The 27,240-nt window shown below is 38.2% G+C and overlaps 1 protein-coding gene across 5 annotated transcripts in view; it reads left to right on the top strand.

Annotated features, from left to right (window-relative positions):
- LOC139746120 (lysine-specific demethylase 2A-like) overlaps window positions 1-27,240 on the top strand; it is a 94,580-nt gene that overhangs the window by 53,144 nt on the left and 14,196 nt on the right. For 4 of the 5 annotated variants that reach the window (XM_071656974.1, XM_071656973.1, XM_071656976.1 and 1 more), the window contains 2 exons: window positions 2,520-2,594; window positions 13,200-13,310. In XM_071656974.1, the coding sequence (XP_071513075.1) occupies window positions 2,520-2,594; window positions 13,200-13,310 (186 nt within the window). The remainder of the gene's footprint in view (window positions 1-2,519; window positions 2,595-13,199; window positions 13,311-27,240) is intronic. The other variant, XM_071656975.1, reaches the window with a different exon arrangement.

Below are 27,240 nucleotides of genomic sequence, written 5' to 3' on the forward strand. Positions count from 1 at the left end.
TATGTGAGAAATACTTAGAAAAGTAAATGGATTTGTATGTAGCATTTATGGATCTGGAGAAGGCATATGATAGAGTTGATAGAGATGCTCTGTGGAAGGTATTAAGAATATATGGTGTGGGAGGCAAGTTGTTAGAAGCAGTGAAAAGTTTTTATCGAGGATGTAAGGCATGTGTACGTGTAGGAAGAGAGGAAAGTGATTGGTTCTCAGTGAATGTAGGTTTGCGGCAGGGGTGTGTGATGTCTTCATGGTTGTTTAATTTGTTTATGGATGGGGTTGTTAGGGAGTTGAATGCAAGAGTTTTGGAAAGAGGGGCAAGTATGCAGTCTGTTGGGGATGAGAGAGCTTGGGAAGTGAGACAGTTGTTGTTCGCTGATGATACAGCGCTGGTGGCTGATTCATGTGAGAAACTGCAGAAGCTGGTGACTGAGTTTGGTAAAGTGTGTGAAAGAAGAAAGTTGAGAGTAAATGTTAATAAGAGCAAGGTTATTAGGTACGGTAGGGTAGAGGGTCAAGTCAATTGGGAGGTAAGTTTGAATGGAGAAAAACTGGAGGAAGTAAAGTGTTTTAGATATCTGAGAGTGGATTCGGCAGCGGATGGAACCATGGAAGCGGAAGTGAATCATAGGGTGGGGGAAGGGGCGAAAGTTCTGGGAGCATTGAAGAAAGTTTGGAAGTCGAGAACATTAACTCGGAAAGCAAAAATGGGTTTTTGTGAAGGAATAGTGGTTCCAAAAGCAAAAATGGGTAGTGGAAGTGAACCATAGGGTGGGGGAGGGGGCGAAAATTCTGGGAGCCTTGAAGAATGTGTGGAAGTCGAGAACATTATCTCGGAAAGCAAAAATGGGTATGTTTGAAGGAATAGTGGTTCCAACAATGTTGTATGGTTGCGAGGCGTGGGCTATGGATAGAGTTGTGCGCAGGAGGGTGGATGTGCTGGAAATGAGATGTTTGAGGACAACACGTGGTGTGAGGTGGTTTGATCGAGTAAGTAACGTAAGGGTAAGAGAGATGTGTGGTAATAAAAAGAGCGTGGTTGAGAGAGCAGAAGAGGGTGTTTTGAAATGGTTTGATCACGTGGAGAGAATGAGTGAGGAAAGATTGACAGAGAGGATATATTTGTCAGAGGTGGAGGGAACAAGGAGAAGTGGGAGACCAAATTGGAGGTGGAAAGATGAAGTGAAAAAGATTTTGTGTGATCGGGGCCTGAACATGCAGGAGGGTGAAAGGAGGGCAAGGAATAGAGTGAATTGGAGCGATGTGGTATACAGGGGTTGACGTGCTGTCAGTGGAGTGAATCAAGGTATGTGAAGCGTCTGGGGTAAACCATGGTAAGCTGTGTAGGTATGTATATTTGCGTGTGTGGACGTGTGTATGTACATGTGTATGGGGGGGGGGGGCCATTTCTTTCGTCTGTTTCCTTGCGCTACCTCGCAAACGCGGGAGACAGCGACAAAGTATAAAAAAAAAAAAAAAAAAACATATGAGTGGATGGGCTGTTCTTTGTCTGTTTCCTGGCACTACCATACTGATGCAGGAGACAATGATCAAGTATAATAAGATAGATAAGGTAAGTAATGATTGATTATTCATACATTGGGTAAGAACATGCTGGAGAAAACTAGAAAAGATGTATAAAAAATACACCATATTATTTTATCAATTATATGCTGAATATTTTGAAGTGAAGATATATGCTAATGTTTGGTATGACTTTATTTCCCCTTTTCTTTTCCAATATTTTTCTTGATATGTAGATTTTGATGAATTCATGCATTATGTAAGAATCTATTGAAGTCAGTAGAAAAAGCACATGAGAAATACAATTTACTTGTTCATTTTATTGATTATGTGTTCAGTATTTCAAGCTGAAGATGATGGCTGATGTTCAAGAAAGCTTTTATTTATTTTACATATTTTCTGCTGTTGCTCACTTCAGTACTAGTACTTCCATCCACTGCCATTTCCCCTCCCAAGTATCTAAATTACTCACTTTTTCAAGGTTCTCTTCATTCAAACTTTACCTCCAGCCAGCCTGTGTGTATATCTTGTTTAACTTTAAAACATTACTTTTAGTCACATTACCCCTCAACTTCTTCAGTTCACACACTCCTAATCTCAGAAACTAACTTATTTCAGCTTAACACTGTTAATATACGTATACCTATTTATTTTGATGTATAACTGCAAGTTATTCCTGAATGTCCTTGAGCAATAATCTGTTATGTCCAATGATGATGTTTGAAAAATTCTAAAATTCTAAATACATGATATGTTCTTAAGATATGGAAATGAAAAACTGTAAGCATTTATTGATTAATTTCCCCTATTTCACACAGTTTTGTTCCGTGTAGAAAAGATGAGAAAATGAAGCAAGTCTGTTGATTGCCAATTATGCACCACTTTCTGATTAAACATTTCTGAAAATTGTGACATCACTTCTGATAGTAGTACATAGATACTTAATTGTTGTACATTTATGAAAATGTTTCTTTTCTACATAGCTAAAAATATTTCAGCACAACCGGGTCCCAAGCAGTCGAGCGTCTGGAACTGGAAGTGAAACGGGTGATGTAAAATCACCACAAATTTTGGTAGGTATTGCTTATTTTTAATGTCTCCACATAGTTCATCCCCTTTTCTTTAATTATGTGTATTCATTTGCCATGCATGAATTATTTTTTAGCATTGTTTTGTTTCTAACCGTAGAGTTGAAGCAATTTTAATCTCAACATTTCATGTGTTCCATATCTTCTGTTTTACTTATAAAGTTTTTCTGAATTTAGTATATGTTTGATTTCAGTTTATTTAGTTGTTGACCATACAACACATTAGTCAGTTAAGACTCCTTTATATACATTTAACATCTACCTTTTGAACTTTTGCATGGTATATATCCATAATGATGTTTGTTGATTCTACTACTGGTAGTCATGCATTTCACATGTTTGTGAATTGGGTTCATGAAGATTTTTATTACATATGATATAAGGCTGAATTTGGGAAAGTGTGTGAAAGGAGAAAGTTGAGAGTAAGTGTGTGTAAGGTTCAGCAGGGTTGAGGGACAAGTTAGTTGGGATGTAAGTTTGAATGGAGAAAAATTGGAGAAACTGATGTGTTTTAGATATATGCGAGTGTATTTGGCAGCGAGTGGAACCTTGGAAGTGATAGTGAGTCATAAGTTGGGGGAGGGGGCAGTGAAAAATGTGTGGAGAGAAAATTATCATGGAGAGCAGAAATGGTTATGTTTAAAGGAATAGTAGTTCCAACTATATTATATTGTTGCAAGGCATGGGCTATAGATAGGCTTGTACAGAGGAGGATGGATGTGTTGAAAATGAAATGTTTGAGGACAGTATGTGGTTTGATTTTAGTAATGAAAGGGTAAGAGATATGCATGGTAATTTAAAGAATGTAGTTGAGAGAAAGGAGATGGTGTGTTGAAATGATTTGGACTTATGTTGAAAATGAGTGAGGAAAGATTGACAAAGAGGTTATATGTGTCAGGTGGAGATGACAAGAAGGGGGAGACCAAATTGGAGGTGGAAAGTGGAGTGAAAAAGATTTTGAGCTATTGGGGCCTGAACATAAAGGAGTGTGAAAGGCTTGTGTGGAATAGAGTGAATTGGAACTATGTGGTGTAACAGGTTCGACGTGCTGTCATTGAACTGAATCAGGGCATGTGAAACATTGGAGTAAACCATGGAAAGGTCTGTGGGGCCTGGATGATGATAGGGAGCTGTGATTTTGGTGCATGACACATGTCAGCTAGTGAACGAATGTGAGCAGATGTGGCCTTTTTCATCTGTTTCCTGGTGCTTCCTCACTGACGCAGGGGCTGGCTATGCTGTTTTCTTTGGGACAGGGTAGCACTAGGAATGGATGAAAGCAAGCAAGGATGAATATGTACATGTGTATATATGTATATGTCTGTGTATGTATATATTGATATGTATATGGACGTTTATGTATATATGTGTGTATACGAGTGGATGGGCCATTCTTTGTCTGTTTCCTGGTGCTACCTCACTGATAAGGGAAATGGCAACTAAGTATAACGAATATAAATAGATAGATGTTTGAGGACAATATGTGGTGTGAGGTGGTTTGATCGAGTAAGTAATGTTAGGGTGAGAGAGATGTGTGGAAATAAAAAGAGTGTGGTTGAGAGAGCAGAAGAGGGTGTTTTGAAATGGTTCGGTCACATGGAGAGAATGAGTGAGGAAAGATTGACCAAGAGGATATATGTGTCAGAGGTGGAGGGAACGAGGAAAAGTGGGAGACCAAATTGGAGGTGGGAAGATGGAGTGAAAAAGATTTTGAGTGATTGGGGCCTGAACATGCAGGAGGGTGAAAGGCGTGCAAGGAATAGAGTGAATTGGAACGATGTGGTATACCGGGGTCGACGTGCTGTCAATGGATTGAACCAGGGCATGTGAAGCGTCTGGGGTAAACCATGCAAAGTGTGTGGGGCCTGGATGTGGAAAGGGAGCTGTGGTTTCGGTGCATTATTACATGACAGCTAGAGACTGAGTGTGAATGAATGGGGCCTTTGGTGTTTTTCCTAGCGCTACCTCGCACACATGAGGGGGGAGGGGGTTGTTATTCCATGTGTGGCGAGGTGGCGATGGGAACAAATAAAGGCAGACAGTATGAATTATGTACATGTGTATATATGTATATGTCTGTGTGTGTATATATATGTGTACATTGAGATGTATAGGTATGTATATTGTGCGTGTGTGGACATGTATGTATATACATGTGTATGTGGGCGGGTTGGGCCATTCTTTCGTCTGTTTCCTTGCGCTACCTCGCTAACGCGGGAGACAGCGACAAAGCAAAATAAATAAATATAGATGTGTTTTTATATGTATATGAAGTCTGTTGGGGATGAGAGAGCTTGGGAAGTGAGTCAGTTGTTGTTCGCTGATGATACAGCGCTGGTGGCTGATTCATGTGAGAAACTGCAGAAGCTGGTGACTGAGTTTGGTAAAGTGTGTGAAAGAAGAAAGTTAAGAGTAAATGTGAATAAGAGCAAGGTTATTAGGTACAGTAGGGTTGAGGGTCAAGTCAATTGGGAGGTGAGTTTGGATGGAGAAAAACTGGAGGAAGTGAAGTGTTTTAGATATCTGGGAGTGGATCTGGCAGCGGATGGAACCATGGAAGCAGAAGTGGATCATAGGGTGGGGGAGGGGGCGAAAATTCTGGGAGCCTTGAAGAATGTGTGGAAGTCGAGAACATTATCTTGGAAAGCAAAAATGGGTATGTTTGAAGGAATAGTGGTTCCAACAATGTTGTATGGTTGCGAGGCGTGGGCTATGGATAGAGTTGTGCGCAGGAGGATGGGTGTGCTGGAAATGAAATGTTTGAGGACAATGTGTGGTGTGAGGTGGTTTGATCGAGTAAGTAACGTAAGGGTAAGAGAGATGTGTGGAAATAAAAAGAGCGTGGTTGAGAGAGCAGAAGAGGGTGTTTTGAAATGGTTCGGGCACATGGAGAGAATAAGTGAGGAAAGATTGACCAAGAGAATATATGTGTCGGAGGTGGAGGGAACGAGGAGAAGAGGGAGACCAAATTGGAGGTGGAAAGATGGAGTGAAAAAGATTTTGTGTGATCGGGGCCTGAACATGCAGGAGGGTGAAAGGAGGGCAAGGAATAGAGTGAATTGGAGCGATGTGGTATACCGGGGTTGACGTGCTGTCAGTGGATTGAATCAAGGCATGTGAAGCGTCTGGGGTAAACCATGGAAAGCTGTGTAGGTATGTATATTTGCGTGTGTGGACGTATGTATATACATGTGTATGGGGGTGGGTTGGGCCATTTCTTTCGTCTGTTTCCTTGCGCTACCTCGCAAACGCGGGAGACAGCAACAAAGCAAAAAAAAAAAAAAAAAATGTTTGCATATAAGTGGATGGGTCTTTCTTAGTCTGTTTCCTGGTGCCACCTTGCTAATGCGGGAAATGGCAATCAAATATAATACATAGATCAATATCAGGCTTTCAGGTTTATATATTTTCTGCAGTTGTATAGCAATGGGGGGATGGGTCATGCACTCCCACAAAAAAAAAGTCAACCATTTTCCATTGCTTTATGTCATATTGCTTTGTTTCCATGATTATTATACCTAATTGCTTAGCTGAAATTATTTATATACGTTGTAAGATTTCCTTTGAGTAATTGTATGGTTTGCTTACTAGTAACTATTTTCTGTGAATGGAAAGTTTATGCCCTTTCCTGATAGTGCTACTTTTTTCAGGCATTCCCCCCAAAAAACAGTTTTCTGGCTATGCCTATACTACTTGACTGCTTTTCCTAAGATTCATTCCAAGGATAACCTCATCAGTTTTGCTATTGCCATCTTTGTCTTTCAGAGGAAAATACATGGTCTTCTTTCATCTCGTCTTTCGGCTAAGTTTTCTTAAAGTTTCTTAATTGCTTATATAATTGCTTACATTATTATTTCTTGCTTCATCATTTGTAATGTCATTTTGTTAAACTTATTATACATATATTGAAGATTATATATGAGAATTGTTTGGAAAGAGAGGTCACTGTCTGTGAGGGTGACATTGGCTGTGTTTGAAGGTATTGTAGTCCCATGGATGGGAAGCATGGGGTTTAGATGAAAATGTAAGGAGGATGGTGCACATTGGAAATTATATGTTTGATGACAGTATGTGGTGTTAGGAGAGTTGATTGAGTAAGTAATGAAGGGGCAAGAGAGAGATGTGATAAGAAGAGCATGGTTGATAGAGCTGAAGATGTGCTGAAATGGTTTGGACATATTGAAAGAACGAGTGAGGATTGGTTGACAAAGAGGATATGTATCAGAAGTGCATGGAACAAGGAAAATGGAGAGACCAAATTGGAGATGGAAGGATGAAATGAGAAATATCAAATTCAAGCAGTCAGGGCCTGAACATGCAGTATGTTGGGGAGCGTGCATGGGATGGAGTGAATTGGTTTACAGGGGATGATTTGCTGTAATTAGATCGACTCAGGGCATATGAAGCAGCTGGGGAAAACCATGGTTGTGAATAGGGTACTTTAGTTTCAGTTGACTACACATGACTGCTAGAGAATGGATGCGAGCAAATGAGACCTTTTTCTCGTCTGCTCTTCTCACCACCTTGCAGATACAAGAAATGGTGAATGAGATTAAAAAAGAAAATTGCATTTATTTGATTTTGTGTATTGAATACTGATTTGCACTGAGAATGGGTGAAAACCTACCCTCAAGTACCTTCGACAAGGTTTTGCTAAGAAGTAGGGCTAGTGTATAGTGCTTGCTGTGTATCGAATGTCTGCCAGTCCATTTGGTTGTCTGCCTCTCCATTTGGTTTAATGATTGAATAGTCTTTGTGGATATATGGAATGCTTCTTGGCACATTACAGTTCACCCCAGAATGATGTTTTTTCCAACCCCTATCCCCGTTTTTTTCCAATTCCAATCCCCCCCTTAGTTCTAGACTTTGTGATGATTTTCTAGTAATTGAGAAATAGGTTAAGGATTTGCTGCTGGATTTGTGCATAACCTCACCAGTTCTTATGTGACTGGTAACCTTTATACTCCTCCCTCTACAAAGATGTTATCTTTCTCTCAGACCTTAGATCTAGACTTCCCAATGATTTTCTAATACTGTATAGATGATCCCGACTTACAATGGTTTGACTTACAATTTTTCAACTTTACAGTGATGAAATAGTAATATGCATTCAGTAGAAACCATACTTTGAATTTTGATCTTTTCCCAGGCTAGCAATATGTGCAGCAGTGAGCCAAAGCTTCCAGTCAGCTATATTATCATGAGTGTAAACAACAGTATTACATGTATTAAATTTATTTTTGACTTGAGATATTTTCACATTACGATGAGTTGATTAGAATGTAACCCCATCCTTAGTTGGGGCTCTTCTGTAATCACAAGATCATATGGACTCCTGTTGTGTAGCAGTTAGTATTCCTGATCTTGACACATTAATGGGCTGCTTAGGGTTTAGCAAATAGGTTTGAATCCTGGTTATGGCAGTCAGTCTGTAGTCAACCTAGCTATTCATTCTTCCCTAGGGATAGGTTGATAAAATAGTAGGTCCAACAAACGTGATATGGGTGCGTGGCTTGGGCTATAGATAAGATTGTGCGGAGGAGGGTGGATGTGCTGGAAATGAGATGTTTGAGGACAACATGTGGTGTGAGGTGGTTTGATTGAGTAAATAATAATAGGGTAAGAGAGATGTGTGGCAATAAAAAGAGTGTGGTTGAGAGAGCAGAAGAGGGTGTTTTGAAATGGTTTGGCCACATGGAGAGAATGAGTGAGGAAAGATTGACAAAGAGGATATATGTGTCAGAGGTGGAGGGAACGAGGAGAAGTGGGAGACCAAATTGGAGGTGGAAAGATGAAGTGAAAAAGATTTTGAGTGATCGGGGCCTGAACATGCAGGAGGGTGAAAGGCGGGCAAGGAATAGAGTGAATTGGATCGATGTGGTATACCAGGGTCGACATGCTGTCAATGGATTGAATCAGGGCATGTGAAGCGTCTGGGGTAAGCCATGGAAAGTTGTGTTGGGCCTGGATGTGGAAAGGGAGCTATAGTTTCGAGCATTATTGCATGACAGCTAGAGACTGAGTTTGAACGAATGGGGCCTTTGTTGTCTTTTCCTAGCGCTACCTCACACACATGAGGGGGAGGGGGATGTTATTCCATGTGTGGCGAGGTGGCGATGGGAATGAATAAAGGCAGACAGTATGAATTGTGTGCATGTGTATATATGTATGTGTCTGTGTGTGTATATATATGTGTACATTGAGATGTATGGGTATGTATATTTGCGTGTGTGGACGTGTATGTATATACATGTGTATGGGGGTGGGTTGGGCCATTTCTTTCGTCTGTTTCCTTGCGCTACCTCGCAAACGCGGGAGACAGCGACAAAGCAAAATGAATAAATATAACATAATTCATACTGTCTGCCTTTATTTATTCTTATCGCCACCTCGCCACACATGGAATAACATCCCCCTCCCCCCTCATGTGTGTGAGGTAGCACTAGGAAAAGACAACAAAGGCCCCATTCGTTCACTTTCAGTCTCCAGCTGTCATGCAAAAATGCCCGAGACCACAGCATTAATATAGCATTAATGGGATGGCCTTGATTGAAGCCTCAGTTGCCCATGCCATCTCAACTAACATTAAAAGAAAAAAAGAGAAATGCCAGCCATATAATATTACTCTGAAATACAAATTTAAAGTAGGTTTGATGATCAACCAGGAAAGTATCCCCCGTTTCCTGGTTAGAATTTTACTTGAATGAGAATAGATTGATGCTTACAGATAGGTTCTTTCTGTCATCTGGGGATAAAGATATTGATCATCATTCACAAACTTTGTATGAACCGTTTAGTCCCTCTTCCAACATGTCTTGATATCAGCTAGAGCACCTTTTGGGAAAGCTTAGTTGTGCATCTCACTTGAAAGCCATAGAGAGACTGCAGGCCAGAAATATGATTTTGGATAAACAAGCCTCTCTGTTTTTTACTGAAATCTTTAGAAAGCTTTTGCCCAGAAACTGTTTTGTATTCAGGCTTGTTAACAATATGAGGAATCTACGAATTGTTATTCCATGGAAAGCTCCTCCCTCATGTTTTATGGTGTGGATGGATTCCTTGAATATTGAATGGTGTTTCCATCCCTCAAGAGGTCATTTAAGTAGGGGCTTTTGGAGTAAGGAACAAAAGGCCATGCATTTTGATATAAAGGGACAGTTGGTTCCTTGATTCTTCTGGACTGTCTTGAATCTTGGATATGGAATTTGTATCTTGTGGACAGCTTTTTGACAGTTTGTTCTCTGAAAATTGCGAGTTAGGTCGGTACTGATCATTGGGTAGACCCAGGCTGATCCATGGGCTGCTGTCATTCAGCGCAAGTAGAGCCTTATTTATCAAAGGATCCAGTTAAAGGAAATCTTTTTGGAAATTGAAAGTTCATAAGTTGATGTATATTTTCCCATAGACTCTCAATCAAAGCTGAGATATGTTTCTATGAAAAAATTGCAAAAGTCTTGAAATGCTACGAACTGTTTTCAGTGACAATATTTGTTGTTATTTGAAAGGAGCATGTGGTATGATTAGATGGAATGAAGAAAGTAATGAAAAGGTGTGTCAGATTTGGTGAGGTAGGGAATGCAAAAGGAATGAGTTGTGGAGTGGTGCAGTGGATGAAAGGTATGACATTGAAATGGTTTGGACATTTAGAAAGATGACAAGATGGTAAGTTTACAAGGAGAATGTATGAAAGTGTGAGAGGAAAACTTGCAGTTACTTGGGGCTATAGAGTGGAAGAGTACTGGAGGGAGAGAAATGGGGGAAAATGATGTTTGTTAGGAAGGCAGGACCCGACATAAGTGGAGGCTATTTTGCCATGGCCACCACTTTATTGGGAGTTTGCAGAGGGAACTGGCATCAGAGATATAGATGGGTAGATTTTTGGTGTTCATTATGATTATTTGCTAATAGTAAGGCTTTCACCAATGAATATGTTTAGTGTTTCAAATTACCTGAGAAATTTAGAGTGAACTAATGAAATTGTCATCAGTTGCAAATCCAGGTACTGTTTGTGGTTGCCTGGCTGCTATTTTGTTTGCTTTGAGGATGTATTGATACAGCATCATGCTACCAAGGAAGTATTTTTTTCTATTCCTCATTATTGTTCCTGCTTTAAAGAATGATTGATGATGTGTCCAAGAAAGTCAGTGGACTTGAATGTAGACAGAAATTCCTCATAATGATGAGACGTTTCTTGTTAAAGCTTGTTGAACTTGCCCTTCTTAAAATTTCCACCAAAAAGTTTGTGATAATGAAAATTCATCCCTTAGGAATCCATTTCCTTCAGAACTTTATAATAAAATCTGAACAGCATTTCTTCAATGAGATATGTCAAGTAAAGGTATGGGGTGGAGTGGCCTGTTCAGTGTTTGTTTGGTGTTTAACTTGAATGATGGATGTAGGTCTGAACCTGAATTTGAGATGATATGTTTGGTGGTTGACTTATACACTGGATGGAATTGTTCACCACTGTGTACAGTAATTTTCTCTAATTTCATTTTGCTGAGTGAAGAATTGAAGGTTGCCTCCAAACTACAAGTGTCATATATTTTAATCTGTGACAGATGTGATCAATCAAACTACTGTGGCACTAACATCAAAACAGAGCTTAAGTAACTTGTATGTGTACAGACAAAGTCAACAGCATGTATTTTAGCCTTCAGCAAAATTTTTGATTGAGCGGGTAAAGGCGTGGACAGAGCATCAGATTGGGGAAGAGCAGTGTGGTTTCAGAAGTGGTAGAGGATATGTGGATCAGGTGTTTGTTTTGAAGAATGTATGTAAGACATGCTTAGAAAAACAGATGGATTTGTATGTAGCATTTATGGATCTGGAGAAGGCATGTGATAAGAGTTGATAGAGATGCTTTGTGGAAGGTATTAAGAGTATATGGTGTGGGAAGTAAGTTACTAGAAGCAGTGAAAAGTTTTTACCAAGGATGTAAGGCATGTGTACAAGTAGGAAGAGAGGAAAGTGATTGGTTCCCAGTGAATATCGGTTTGCGGCAGGGGTGTGTGATGTCTCCATGGCTGTTTAATTTGTTTTTGGATGGGGTTGTTAGGGAGGTGAATGCAAGAGTTTTGGAAAGAGGGGCAAGTATGCAGTCTGTTGTGCATGAGAGGGCTTGGGAAGTAAGTCAGCTGTTCGCTGATGATACAGCGCTGGTGGCTGATTAGGGTGAGAAACTGCAGAAGTTGGTGACTGAGTTTGGTAAAGTGTGTGAAAGAAGAAGGTTGAGAGTACATGTGAATAAGAGCAAGGTTATTAGGTTCAGTAGGGTTGAGGGACAAGTAAATTGGGAGATAAGTTTGAATGGAGAAAAAATGGAGGAAGTGAAGTATTTTAGATGTGTGAGTGGATTTAGCAGTGGATGGAACCATGGAAGCAGAAGTGAGTCACAGGATGGGGGAGGTGGTGAAGGCTCTGGGAGTGTTGAAGAATGTGTGGAAGGTGAGAATGTTATCTTTGAGAGCAAAAATGGGTATGTTTGAAGGAATAGTGGTTCCAACAATGTTATATGGTTGCGAGGCGTGGGCTATAGATAGGTTTGTGTGGAGGAGGTGTGTGGTAATAAAAAGAATGTTGTGGTGAGAGCAGAAGAGGGTGTATAGAAATGGTTTGGTCACATGGACAGAATGAGTGAGGAAAGATTGACAAAGAGGATATATGTGTCAGAGGTGGAGGGAATGAGGAGCATTGGGAGACCAGATTGAAGGTGGATGGAGTGAAAAAACCTAACCTAACCTAACCTAACCTAACCTAACCTAACCTAACCTAACCTAACCTAACCTAACCTAACCTAACCTAACCTAACCTAACCTAACCTAACCTAACCTAACCTACTGTTCCTTCTTTTGAAAATTAGAAATGAGAGTGGAGGATTTCCAGCCTCACACTTTCTCCCCTTTTAGTCACCTTCTACGACATGCAGGGAATACATAAGAAGTATGCTTTCTCCCCTATCCCCAGGGATAGTAATGTATATATATAGACACAAGTTTTTGCAGTAATTTTTGAGAGTTGGTATAAGCTTATCAAAAGATGTTACAGGTATTGTCTTCTCCTGTAACACTTATAACACTTAGCCTGTGGGATTTTGGGTTTCGTTTGTTGTTGTTTTTCTTGTACAATTTAACGATGATGAACAAGTACTGCCTCTACTGTAAGGTGACCATTTGTGGTACGAGAAGCCTTGAGATGCCTGTGTTAGAACATCATTTTCCTGAATTGGAAAAAGAAGATCAGCAAGAATTATTTACTTTTTATAATTGAAGCTTGGGTCAAATTTTGTTGTGTCTTCCTGTAGGTGGCTAGTGAGAGGTATTTACCTCACTGAAGGCTGGGGAATAAGAGGTGTATAATTTGAGAGGTGCTTACATTAGAGTTGAAGTCTTTGCTTGCTTTGTGTGAATGAGATATAAATCTGTATTATCCCAGTCCGCCCTATTTAAATGAGAATGAAACTGATTGTTCGTCAGAAATTTTCCAAGATAATTGTTTCACTGTGCATGCTGTGAAAAAAAAATGGTTTTAGGTTTAACCATAATTATAGTGTGTTGTAGCTTACAGCATTGAATATGTCTTTGTTTCCAGTCAGAGGCTGAAGAGGGAGATGTTAAGGTAAAAATTGAAGGACTCGAGGCCGAAGAAAAATCTTTTCAGTCCAAGAAGACAGATTTATCGTCGGGGAAGATAAAGCAAGAGGTAATGACGTGATACTTGGTTGAGGTGGCAGGATGGATTCCTGTTAAGATTTCAGGGTGATTGGTGGTGAAACGGTTACACACCTTTTGAGTGATGTTTTTCTCCCACCTCCTCCAAACCCTATTATGTCCTTCCCTTGTGTTGTTCCTTATGGTATCTCTTTTGTTGCCTGCTAGATGGTTGTTCCACCATTTCATTTTCATAGAGTTTTGTATTATAATTTATTGATTCGTGGTTTTCTGAAATCCGTGTTAAGACCACAAATGAAAAATGCACCTTTATATATATATATATATATATATATATATATATATATATATATATATATATATATATAAATAAATGTATTGGTAGATAGATAGATTGATAGATAGATAGATAGATAGATAGATAGATATAAATAACTGTGTGTGTGTGTGTGTGCTAGACAGTGGTGGGAATCTAAATGAATGGATAAATCATACATGTGTGTGTGTAATTACATATTTGTACTGTATGGGGAGAGACCTTTACACTCATGGGGCTCCAGTTCTTGAACATTCTGTACTGTCATACAGCTTCTTAAATTCATGCATGCTGTCTTCATTAACCATGCCAGCACAACCTTCCTGTTCACCAGTAACATATCTTTTTGTAAATATCTCACACTGGCAACCAGCAATTAGTATCCTGCCAAGAAAATTTATGAATAAATAGCCAATAATCTGTGTATAGAATAATTTGATTCCAGTTATCCACCATTCTTATTCTATAAAACTACTACTATACATGTTTTCCATGACTTTTTTAATTAATTTCATCTTATTTCCTTTGGTATCTGTCCTTACATCTCTCAAAGAATTGCATCATCCTTATATTAAATCATGATACCATCTTTGTTTCCCTTCTCTAGTCCCTCTCAATGAGCTTTTTGTACTTTATTTTTTAAGTGTGGTGACCAAACTTGACAAGGGTATTCTAGTTTTGGCTTTATGTAGATATGAACAGTTTGCTAAATATATCCTTATCCATATTGTTGAAAGCAATTCTCATACTTGCTAACTCTCATCATATCGTGTTTTTAACTATTCTCCTAATGTATGGGTATAGGAACAGGTTGGAATGATGGCAATTCCTTAGTCCTGTTTCACACGCAGAAACTTCTCTCATTCTTTTTTGTTGTTTCCTATTTTACTGAGGTAATGCCAGGAACAGACGAAGAAAAGGCCTTATTTGTTCGCATGCATTCTCTAGCTGTCATTTGTAATGTACCAAAACCACATCCCCTATCTACAAGCAGGTCCCTCAAACCTTTACATGGTTTCTCCCAGCTTCTTCACATTCCCTGGTACAGTCCATTGACAGCTCATTGACCCTCTGTATACCACATCATTGCAGTTTACTCTATCCTGTGCACATCTTTCACCCTCCTGCATGTTCAGGCCCTGGATGCTTAAAACCAAATTCACTCCATCCTTCTGTCTCCAGTTCAGTCTTTCTCCTCTACTTGTCCCCTGTGTTTCTGACACATCATCTTTGTCATCCTCTCCTCTTTCATGTTTCCATTAAGTCCAATCTTTTTAGCTCTCTCAACTTTTCTCTTCTTATTTCTTTACCTCTCATTTACCCTGTCATTTCCTATCTGATCTCCCCTTCTCACACCACATATTGTCCTCGAACATTTTGTTTCCAACACATTCATCCTCTTTTGTACATTGACAACTATAGCCCATGCCTAGCATCCATACAACACAATTGGGACTGCTATACCTTGAAACATGCACCTTTTTGTGATCTCATATTGTGATCTCCCTTTCAACACATTTCTCAATATTCCCAGGAGCTTCACCCACCCTACGACTTACCTCAGTTTCCATTGTTCCATACGCTGCTATGTCCACTTGTAGGTATTTAAAACACTTTACTTCCTCAAAGTTTTCTCCATTCAGACGTGCCTCACCAAACCTATCTCTTTGCACTGCTAAACTTAATAACCATGCATTTATTCCATATAGTCTCAACTTCTTTCACACACAGTTCAAAATTCATACACAGACTTAATGTTTCTCCCTCAAATCTTCCACCAGGACTCTGTCATCAGCAAACAGCTAACTCACCTTTCAGACCCTCCACACCCAACAGACTGCATACATTTCCCTTTCTCCAGGCCCTTGCATTTTATCTCCCTCACCACCCAACATTCCCCATTCTCCAAGGCTCTTACATTTACGTCAGTCACCACCCCATCCATGAACAATATATACAAATCCTGTTTCCAATAAGTATTTTTCGCACTTTCTTTAATGCAAATTCCACTTGCTTTTGTGATACTCAGTGCATACCACTACCAATCAGTCACCACTCTCCCATACATTTACTTTTGTCCCCCATGCCTTTATACAGTGGTCCTGTACAGGCATTTTGCCAGTCCAAAGGCATTCCCTTTCAATTTGGACACAGATTTTACACAATGCTTTCTTCTCCACTTTTCACCAGTCCACATCTTATACCTTCACATAGACACACATATACTACTTTTTCATGCCCCACGAGTCCTTTCTGTCTCACTGGGGCTCCCACAGCACTTGGGAATTCTGCCACATCCACATAGGTCATACAGTGTAGTGATGTTTGTGTGTCTTTGTTGGGAGATTGCAGGGCATTTGAGTAGTAAGCGTTCACTATCTTCATTATGGTAGTAGCATCATTGGCACAAAGGGTCTTTGGATGTATTGATTTGGTGTTTGCAGCATTGTAGGGATGGGTGATTTCCATAGCATGGGCAGGAAAGTGCAACTCTTGTACGTTTGGGGAGTGTGGTTTCACATGGGTGCATATCAAGTTGGGTGATATTTAAGATTAAGTTGTTTGGGTGGCAGTTGTTTTTTGCTTATATGTCATTTCAGTGTGTTTATTTAAAATAATCAATGTAAATTTTTATGGGTGGGTTATCTGTGAGTAGGGATTACTGAAAGTGTGATGTAGGGGTCAACTTTTAATTTTTACTTGAAGGTTGATGGTTACTTATGGAGTGGTTTGGTTGGGAAGGGTGATGTGTTGCTGCAAATAATTGAGTGTTGAGTATGGTGTTGTTGAATTTTATTAAGATGATTTTGTGTCTGTTTAGGTGTTGAGTGTTTTTGGTTGCTAAACTACTCCTATGTGTGTCTGTGCTGCAAGGAAAGCCACTTTTGACAAGGCTGTAATTTTGTCATTGGTTGAAAACAAATACAGCCTCTTGGAAGAATCTGCATTCAAAATGAATCTATCCTTTCCCTGCCACTGATTGTAGCACAGCCTTGAATCAGTGGGAGCATGGTAAAATGGGTCTGGGCATAATATAGTTTAAAGAACTTGGACAGTAAGAAGTCACTTTTGTCAAGGTTGTATCATTGTGAGTGGATAGAAAGGAATGGAGTTTCGTCAGGGACATTTTTGTGCTGTATGGAGAGCATTCTCAGTGCTGTGGGAGCCCCATTATTGGGGTCCTGGGGTTAGAAAATGAGAATGAATATGATGATAATAATAATAATAATAATAATAATAATAATAATAATAATAATAATGTTAAAATATATGTATTTATTTGTGTGCATGAGTGTGTTTACAAGTATTACATGACTGAAAAGACCAAAATGTAGGTTCTGATTGTAGTGTGCCAGTGGTCCATTGGTTTAGAACCATGTGTTGATACTGATACCAAAACATCTACATGAGAATCACTGGAATATATATGGAAGGTGGACTTTATATATATATATATATATATATATATATATATATATATATATATATATATATATATATATATATATACAGCAAACCATATTATCCTGTAGATTTAAAGATTCATTTGAAGCAATCTGTTCTCTATTTGGCAATACAGTGATCTACATGAGCAACTTTCTTGTTGTTCATTTATACTTTTTCTTTTTACCTTTTAATCAAACAGTTTTATTGGTTATTTTGAATATTCACCTAAGCACAACTTAATGAGATCTAAATTCATGGTAATTTATTGTAGGAAACAGTAATGATCCTCATTATTTCTCAGTAGATTTGAATTGATGAATATTTTTCTCAAACAACAGCTCAGTCTCTACAGGGATTAGACTACAGTTTTTCTGGTTAGTGAGTAATCAGTTAGTGGGATTTACAGTTAGCAATTTGTTGGAGGACAAGTTACTTAGCTTCACCAGGAAAATTGTAACTCTAAGGTGACATTTAGCACAGTAACAAACTCAGGTGGTTAAGGAATATTTTTATTAATGCTGGGAAGGAAGAAACTGTAAGTATTCCAAGTGTGTTTTATCAATTTCACTTTTTTTTTTTACTTGTAAAGTTTTATTTTGATACTTTACCGCATTTAGTTCATTAGCTGGCACCGCTGAATGTAAATATTTTTGGTTCAGTATGGTTTGATAGAACCTGCTGTTATAGGAACAACATACCCTGTTTCATAAATATATTTTAATGTTATTAATTGAAGTTATGGTGACAATGGTTTGGTAAATACTTAGCAAGTTGCTGCATTTATTGAATTTACTGCCAATATTACTGGAAGTCATTGTTGTTGTTAAGAAGTAAATACAAACACATTTCATTAATGTGTGGTGCAGTTTACACTTGGTATATCAATAGAAATATATTGTTCCTAACATGTTATTCACTTAATAAGTATATCATATATGGATGCACCACATCCTTCATATCTATTTATCCTATTTAGCCTAACTCTGTTACTATTATCAAAGATGACAGGTGTTGCAAAATATTAAGGTTCAATTAGGGAGTTGTGAGTCATCATTTTTTTTATTATTATACTTAATCCTGCATCCCAAAGACTGCACTGCTTCCAGTTGCAATGAAATGTGGACTCCTTTTGAGTGAGAAGTTCTTTGATTTCTTTGATGTGACTGTACTCCCAGTGATACACCCTTACCAAAGGTAACTTTTCACTTGTAGTGCAACCCCTTGCTGGCAGAGTTTAGTGATAACTGTTGCTTATTATCTTTTAATCTTCTCTTCTGTTTCTAACACTTTTCATGCTAATGCTGATGATTTCAATTTACATACCCCAACTAACTTTCCTTCCCTCCTCCTTATGATACTCTTTCTCATATTGATCATGTTTCTTTTCTCAATTAAGACGGGAAGTTGTAACCTTTTTTTGATTCAGTAGTGCCAAATACATTTTCTCCATGTATCTAAGAATCATTTGTTTCCTTTCGTTCAATTTCGGAATGCTACAATTCATCCCTATGATATAACAAATGTGTCGAAGTGTCATAGCAGGCTATGAAAGGGGCTGGGGGAAAATATATAAATTTGTAAAAGAGGCAACAGGAGGAGGAGCCAAGATGAGAAGAAAGGAGAGATAGGTAGTATGTTTGAAGAAAGCAACCTTTATGCTTTGGCTCTGAGTGAAAGAAAGCTGTAAGAGTAAGGGGGAAGAATGGTTTGAAAATGTCTTGAGTAAACTCATTAGTTGGTGAGAGGACAAGAGTGAAAGAAGCTTTATTGTATTACATATTAATTGTTAATCATGTACAAGAGAGACTCTTGGATGTAAATGTGCTGAGAGTGGCAGCTGGTGTGTGTAAATTGGCAAAAGGTGGGAGGTGGACCAGATTAGAAAGAGTAGTGAGTGGTAGGCTGAAGTACTAAGGCTTCAAGTGAAAGAGAAAATAGAGACGTTCGGACAGAACTTGCATGAAAGGAGTGCAAATGATTGGAGAATGTAGAAGAGAAAGTGACAGGAGGTCCAAAGGAATGTGCAGCATTGAAAAAGAGGGAAAAGGAGAATTGATGTGAGTGAGTGTCAGCAATCTTCATGGAGAATAAGATAATGATGTTTTGGAAAGCAGCGAAGGGGGCAAAAGGAGAATGATAACAAATAGTGATGAAGTGAGAAGGGGTGGAGATGGGTTGGGGTTAAGTATTTTGAAGGGCTGTTGAATGTGTTTGATAAGTGGCTGATGTGGGGTGTTTGGGTCAAGGTGGTGTGCGAAACTATAGAATCATCAAGAATGGTTTGATGAAGAGAGGAGGTGGTGAAAGCTTACGTAAGATGAAATGTGGCAAGGCAGCTGGATTGGATGGTATTGCAATTGAATTTGGATTGATTGGTTAGTGTTTATATAGATCATGGTGAGGTGCCTGAGGATTGGCAGTATGATTGTATAGTGTCATTGTATAAAGGCAAGAGCTTTGAAAGTGAGTGTTCAAACTACAGAGGTATAAGTTTGTTGAGTATACCTGGTAAGTTGTATGGGAAGGTATTGATTGAAAGTGTGGAAGTATGTACAAAGCATCAGACTGGGGAGGAACAGTGTGGTTTCAGAAGTGATAGGGGATGTTTGGACCAGGTGTTTGCGCTTGAAGGAGTGTATGTGAGAAATTCTTAAAGAAATAGTTGGATTTGTATATGGCATATTTTAAGGTTGATAGAGATTCTTTATGGAAGATTTAAAGAATATATGGTGTGGGAGGAAAGCTGCGAGAAGCAGTGAGTTTTTATCACGGGTGTAAGGCATATGCATGAGTAGGAAGAGATGAGATTGAATTGTTCCAAATGGAGGTTGGTCTGTGGCAGGGATATGTGTAGTCACTGTGGTTGCTCGATTTGTTTATGATGGGGTGGTAAGGGAGGTAAATGCAATAGTCTAGGAGAGAGAGGCGAGTGTACAGACTGTAGAGGATGAAAGGGCTTGGGAAATGAGTCAGTTGTTGTTTGCTGATGATACAGCACTGATGGCAGATTCAAGTGAGAAAATGCAGACTTTGGTGACTGACTTTAAAGAGTGTGTGAAAAATAGAGTAAATGTGAATAAAATTAAGGTTATTAGGTTTAGCAGGGTTGAGAGAAAGGTTAGTTGGGGTGTGAGTGTGGAGAAAACTTGGAGGAAGTGAAGTGGTCTAGATACCTGGGAGTGGACATGGCAGTGAATAGAACCATGGAAGTCTAAGTGAGTCATGGGGTGAAGGTTTTGACCATGATGAAGGTGTGGAGAGAGAATTTTATCAGAAGGGCAAAAATGGTTATGTTTGAAGGGATGGTAGTCCCAACAATATTACATGGATATGAGGCATGGAGTGTAGGGAAGGGTGTGTGGAGGAGGATTGATGTATTGGAAATGAAATGTTTGTGGTGTGAGGTGGTTTGATTGAGTATGTGATGAAAGGTTAAGAGAGATGTGTGATAATAAAGAGTGTGGTTGATAGAACCAAAGAGAGTGTGCTGAAATGGCTTGGACATATACAGAGTGATTTGAGGAAAGGTTGAGAAAGAGGATATATGTGTCAGAAGTTGAGGGAACAAGGGATAACAGGGAAACCAAATTGGAGGTGCAAGGATGGGGCAAAAAAGATTTTGAGCAATTGGGGCCTGAACATGCAGGAGGGTGATTGGTGTGCACTGGATAGAGTGAATTAGAATGAAGTGGTACAGTGGGGTCGACTTGCTATCATTGGAAAGAACCAGGTTTTGTGAAGTGTCTGGGTTAAACCATGCAAAGTTCTGTGGGGCCTGATTGTGGAAAGGGACCTGTGGTTTCGATGTTTTACACATGACAGCTGCAGAATGAATGTGAGTGGATGCGGTCTTTCTTTGTGTGCTCTAAGTGCTGATGTGGGAAATTATATTATGAAAAAAGAAAGTGGGTCATAACTATATTACGCACTTTGTCCTGGAAATCCCAGATAATCATTATCACAAAGTTTGCTTCTTAGAAGCTGGAAGTATTATGTAAGTATCGAAATAATTTTTTGTGAGCAATTATTTTATATCTTCAGGTTTTTTTTTTGCCAAATTATATGATACTGCTTACACATATGCCTTGACTTATCTTCCCCTTTGGTTAACTAGAGTGGTATCAAAAGCCTTCCATCTCATTAATTCTCTTAGCATCACCTCTCTTCTATTTTCCCTCTCCGAACTTCATAGTGTTGCTGCTCTGTCTCTGGCCTGCAAGTGTTATTTTGGCAGTCTGCAGTTGACTCCACCACCTCTAAGGTTTGGACTGGTGACATGCGTTTGGCTGCTGCTTCCCACAGTTTCTCCTCGGATACTAACCACTTAAAGACTGGCTGTTATGATATCTCATTCTTCTCTTGAACAGCTAAGATTTGGAATTCTCATCCTCCTTTTATTTTTCCCTTTGTATTACTTTTCATCTTTCAAGACTCAGGTTTGCAAACACCTGTGAAGCCCTGATGTTTTGCCTGTTCCATGTTGGTCACTATAAAGATATGATATATATATATATATATATATATATATATATATATATATATATATATATATATATATTAACTTTCTAAAATGGGAAACAGAAAATGGGTATGTTTGAAGGAATAGTGGTTCCAACAATGTTGTATGGTTGCGAGGCGTGGGCTATGGATAGAGTTGTGCGCAGGAGGATGGATGTGCTGGAAATGAGATGTTTGAGGACAATGTGTGGTGTGAGGTGGTTTGATCGAGTGAGTAAGAGAGATGTGTGGAAATAAAAAGAGCGTGGTTGAGAGAGCAGAAGAGGGTGTTTTGAAGTGGTTTGGGCACATGGAGAGAATGAGTGAGGAAAGATTGACCAAGAGGATATATGTGTCGGAGGTGGAGGGAACGAGGAGAAGAGGGAGACCAAATTGGAGGTGGAAAGATGGAGTGAAAAAGATTTTGTGTGATCGGGGCCTGAACATGCAGGAGGGTGAAAGGAGGGCAAGGAATAGAGTGAATTGGAGCGATGTGGTATACCGGGGTTGACGTGCTGTCAGTGGATTGAATCAAGGCATGTGAAGCGTCTGGGGTAAGCCATGGAAAGCTGTGTAGGTATGTATATTTGCGTGTGTGGACGTATGTATATACATGTGTATGGGGGGGGGTTGGGCCATTTCTTTCGTCTGTTTCCTTGCGCTACCTCGCAAACGCGGGAGACAGCAACAAAGTATAATAATAATATATATATATATATTTTTTTTTTTTCTTTTTTTTATATATAAAGAGAGGGGGGGGTGATCAGATGTTTGCTTTGAAGAATGTGTAAAAGTACTTTTAAGAAACAAAGGACAGTATGGTATGAGGAGGTTTGATCAAGTAAGTAATGATAGGATAATAGCAAAGTGTGGTAATAAGAAGAGCATGGTTGAGAGAGCTGAATAGGGCATATAGAGAGAAAGAGTTCACAAAAAGGATATATGTGTCAGAATTGGAAGGGACAAGGAAAAGGGAGACTTAAGTGTATATGAAAGTATGGAGTGAAAATGTTTTTGAGTGTTCATGCCTGATCATGCAGGGGGGGTGAAAGCTTTTATTTTCATTGGGTAGAGTAAATTGGAGCGATGTTGTATATAGGGGTAAATTGCTGTTAAAGGACTGAACCAGGGTGTGTAAAGTGGCTAGGGGTAACTATAGAAAGGTCTGTGGGACTTTGTTGTGGATAGGTGGCAGTCGTTTTGTTACATTGCACATGATGAGCTAGAGAACGGAAGTGAGTGAATGTGGCCATTCTATGTGTTTTTTTAGTGCTACCTCGTTTATGTTAGAAATAGTGGACAGGTATGAAAAAATAGAAAATATATATATTTTCTAGACTTTTTTTTTTTTTTTTACCATTACCTGATTAAGGTAACACCTCAAGTGAAAAGTCATCTTTTGTGAAGCTGTACTATCATCAGTTGATCAGAGAGAGTACAGGCTCATCAACGAATTTCTCACTTCCAAGGAGACAAGGAGTCTTTCATGTAATAATCACATCATCAGGGGAGATACAAGAAAGAGATATAACAGTCATTTGACATACAACAGAGACTTGGCTAGGATGCTATTTACCAAATGGCATCCTAGCTACGTCTCTTTGTTGTATATCAACTGACTTATGTTTCTTTCTTCTATCTCCCCTGATGATGTGATTATTACACGAAAGTGTACTTGGGAACTTATTGTGCTTCATATTCCTGTAAACTCGAAGGGATATACTTGATCATGCACTCAATTGTGATCCTTTCCAATATATATATATTTGTATATGAGTGGATCGGCCATTCTTCATCTGTTTCTAGGCACTATCTCGCTGATGCGGGAAACAGCGATTAAGTATGATAAATGAAATTAATATATATATATATATATATATATATATATATATATATATATATATATATATATATATATTTGTGTATGTAAGAGACATAAGGATGACTTTCAACCATGGGTTTCATAGAGTTGAAGTCATGATGAATACAGTTAAACAAAATATAAGAACACAGCACTGAATTACATCAATTGAATTACATTTAATTTTATATTCATACCTTCCTGGGTTTAGTTTTTGCCTCTGGCATGTTAGGTATACCAGAATAAATTTGGCTCTCAAAATTTATTAAGCAGCCAAATGGTCACACTGGAAATGTGGCTGATACATTTATACCTTTTGTAGAAAGTGATAAATATTTTAAGATGTATCTGTCATGATGGAATCACTTTTATCATTTGGTAAACTTTTTACACCAGTTGGCACCACATTTTTTGTGTTGCCTGAAATGTCTCAAAGTTTGCTTAATTTCATCATAGAAATGTGAAACCTAACTCTCAGTTCAGTAATCCCTGATAAAGTGAGGCTTATTATAGTTTGTTTTACTGTGAATTAATATGAAAATTTATGACACCAGCATTGATGTGCTTAATCTTCTGTTTATATTTTTTTTGGAATTAAAGTTTTGATAGAAAGCAAATAAGATACAGTCAGTACTCTATGGATTTTCATACCCAACCCTTTATTCTTTACCATGAAATTTTCAAGTTATTTTTTACAAGTTTACTTTTTAAAAGTAAAGCACAGCTGGAATTACTGTCTTAAAGGAAAAAGGATAAGATATGCTTATCCAATTTTTAAAATCTTTTGGGTCATTAAGCTTGAAATTAAGCTGCTCTAACTATTGACCCATATTTGCTGTATGCTGTTTTACAAGTGAACAGTAAAGTAGCAGCATCACAAGTATGTGTAACAGTGTGTAGGGTAAATACCACTGTCATTCTAAACTGCCAGGCATTCAAAGATACTGTGATCTCAGTTTTAGTCAGTACTTGTAAGTTAAACTTTAGCTTGTATTACATGTTAGTACTATGGACCCGAAGGACAACTTACCCTACCGAGGCAGTAAACACTTGCTCTGTCTTTTTTGTTGCTACCACTGCACAACTTTCAGATGCCAAATTAAAGATAATATATCACAGCTTTATTTAAAACATTATGTCTTCCAATCAGGGCTGGCATGATAATTATTTTTCACACAGATGTAGTGTATATTTAAGTTATTAACTTTTCTGTTTTACTGGATAATTGTTAAGACATGCTAATAATCTGGTTTGTCAGAGCAGAAGTGGGCATTATCTGTACTTACTCCATTCTGGAATATGCTACAGAAATTTAACTTGGGTTTATTGTATCTTGATTATCCAGATTGTGAATTTCTGTTCTTAATTTGGAAAAATTCTCTTCCATTAGATATAAAATGACACCCATAGATTGCTAAAAGTTTTTGCATGATACTGAATTATTTCAGTATAACTATTATTTTGTTTTGGATAATGAAAAATGTAAATAAAGGAATCTTAGTTCACTTTGGCCATGTAATGGTATCTTGTATGTTTGTACAGCTCCAGATTTCCCATCTTCATCCACAATCTGTGATTTAAAAGTGAGATTTTACTTTTGCGGATCTTCACATACAGTGTGTACCAGCAGTCAGTGGGAGTTCTTGCTGCATTGTCATTCGAGGTAGAAAGTAATCCTGTCTAGATTATTGTTTTGTATGCGAGTTACTTCTTGTGTCTCATCTTTAGTGTGAGGTTATTCTATAAACAGGTGTTTATTTCAAAGATGATCATTTTTAATTGTACCAACTTCTTCACTGTATGTATGACTGTTTAATTTAATATAATAGAGGCATTTTGTTCTTGTCACTTGAAATTGATAGCATTATGAATGTGATGTATGTGCACTTGTGTTAATTGTACATTGCATCAGTAGTAGTCACTTTGTAACAGGTTGGCTCCCTTTTGTAACTAAATAAAAAAGTTGATAATTAAATAAGTATGGTTCTTGTTTGATTGATCCTTCCCTAATATAGATTGGAATGGGTGGGAGGGGGGTTGTGCATGGTGACTGCTGTACAGTATGTCATGTAGAGCCTCCCCTGTGCTACATCTAATGCTACATTACGCTCATATATGAGCCAACCTATTACTAGACTATTAGATGATGTGAATGACATTCTCATTTTAAATATTTCGGTATGAAAAGGGAGGGTTTCAAGCACAGGAAAGGTAATTCACAAAGATGTTAGGATTTTTATGTTATTTGAATATATATCAATCCTTCATTTTTGCATATTGAAAGTAAGGGACAATTGATTTAAAATGCTTGAAAGTCCAGAACCGTTAACATGATCATTACTAGGGCACAGAAGGACCAGTAGTATATAACATAAGAATTCATTGATTTTTACATCAGTCATACCTGCATTCTTTTCTCTTGCTCATCTTTTCAACCAGCCTATCATGGAGAATTCTGTTTGAAGCTGAACTAAAGGTAATACTGACTGTCTGTCTGTATATTATTTATTATTTATTCTACACCCAATTTGGTGTGTTGGATCAGGCTTGTAGAGCCCATGCAACATCTTACATAAAGTCAACCCTTACCTAATGTGTGAAAGTGAAACAGGGACTTCACATTTATAAGATCTTACTTTTTGATTTTACACGTGTTAATAAGTTTATTCATACTTCTCGCATATATAGAATGCTTTCATTGAATCTATTCCCCAGTTGTCTGAAATTTCTATCCCTACCCCAAATCAATACTCATTGGATCTCTCTCTCTCTCTCCTGTAGTTTCCCCTCTTCTCTTACTGTTCTCTTCTCTTCTCTTACTATTTGAACTAGATTTGTCCATCTTTTCTAGGGTCAACCATCTCTACATAGATGTCAGATAACCATGATGACTTCACATAACTTTGATGCATTCCCATCTTTATTTCACACCTTTCACTCGAACTTTCACATGCACTACTTCCATTATGAAATTTCTTGAATACATTCCAAAATCTTCTATGCACACCATATAAAGTGGAAACTTCCTAAAGTGCTTTCTGCTTTTTAATATCTAGGGTGTGTTGTTAGGTTGCTTGTGACATCTTTGTATAAGATGTGAAGTTATACATGAGTTGGGAATTTAAATGAGGGTGCAGATGTTAGAGCCCTAAATGTTGTTTGGTGTGGCCTACTACATTTATCAAAAAAATGTTTTGGCACAGTGAAAGGTCTGATATTACTACAATCCCATTTCTCCCTATCTCTCTTTACAAGAGTCACTTATTTTCATTCTCTTCAGTTTTAATGCATTACAATTCATCCCCATATTGACCTAGGCACTGTGACCTAATCTAAATCTTCCTCTCCATCTTGGAGACCCAGACATTGTGGCTTTAAATAAATCCTCCTCTCCATCTTGGAAACCTAGTATGATCATTAAAAAGTCTGCTTGATAAAAGCTGGGATGGTTGTTTAGGTTCCTTAATTATTCTTTTTATGAGCAGTTGTTTTATATCTACTATGGTTTTATTCATCCTGGAATGTAATGTTGCTCACATATCAGGGTTGGTTGTTCTCTTGCCTCTTTATTATCCTTTTTGTAAACAATGTGGCCCCTGGTGGAACCCTCCTGATGATGGGATTTTGAGACTAAATTCAGTATTTTAGACTGATAGATATTTTATCAAGAAAATTTATAATGAAAAGAAAGATGACAGATTAACCATACTTGTTTCTGTGCAATCTTTGAGTATGACATGCAGCACAACCTCAGGTTGATGTAAGTTTGTTGGATGTTTCTCTTTCATCCATCTTCATCTCTTTTCTTTCACCACCAATTTATTATTGATAAGTAAAGAA

This window comes from Panulirus ornatus, chromosome 64, assembly GCF_036320965.1.
Source record: "Panulirus ornatus isolate Po-2019 chromosome 64, ASM3632096v1, whole genome shotgun sequence".
Taxonomy (NCBI): Eukaryota; Metazoa; Arthropoda; class Malacostraca; order Decapoda; family Palinuridae; genus Panulirus; species Panulirus ornatus.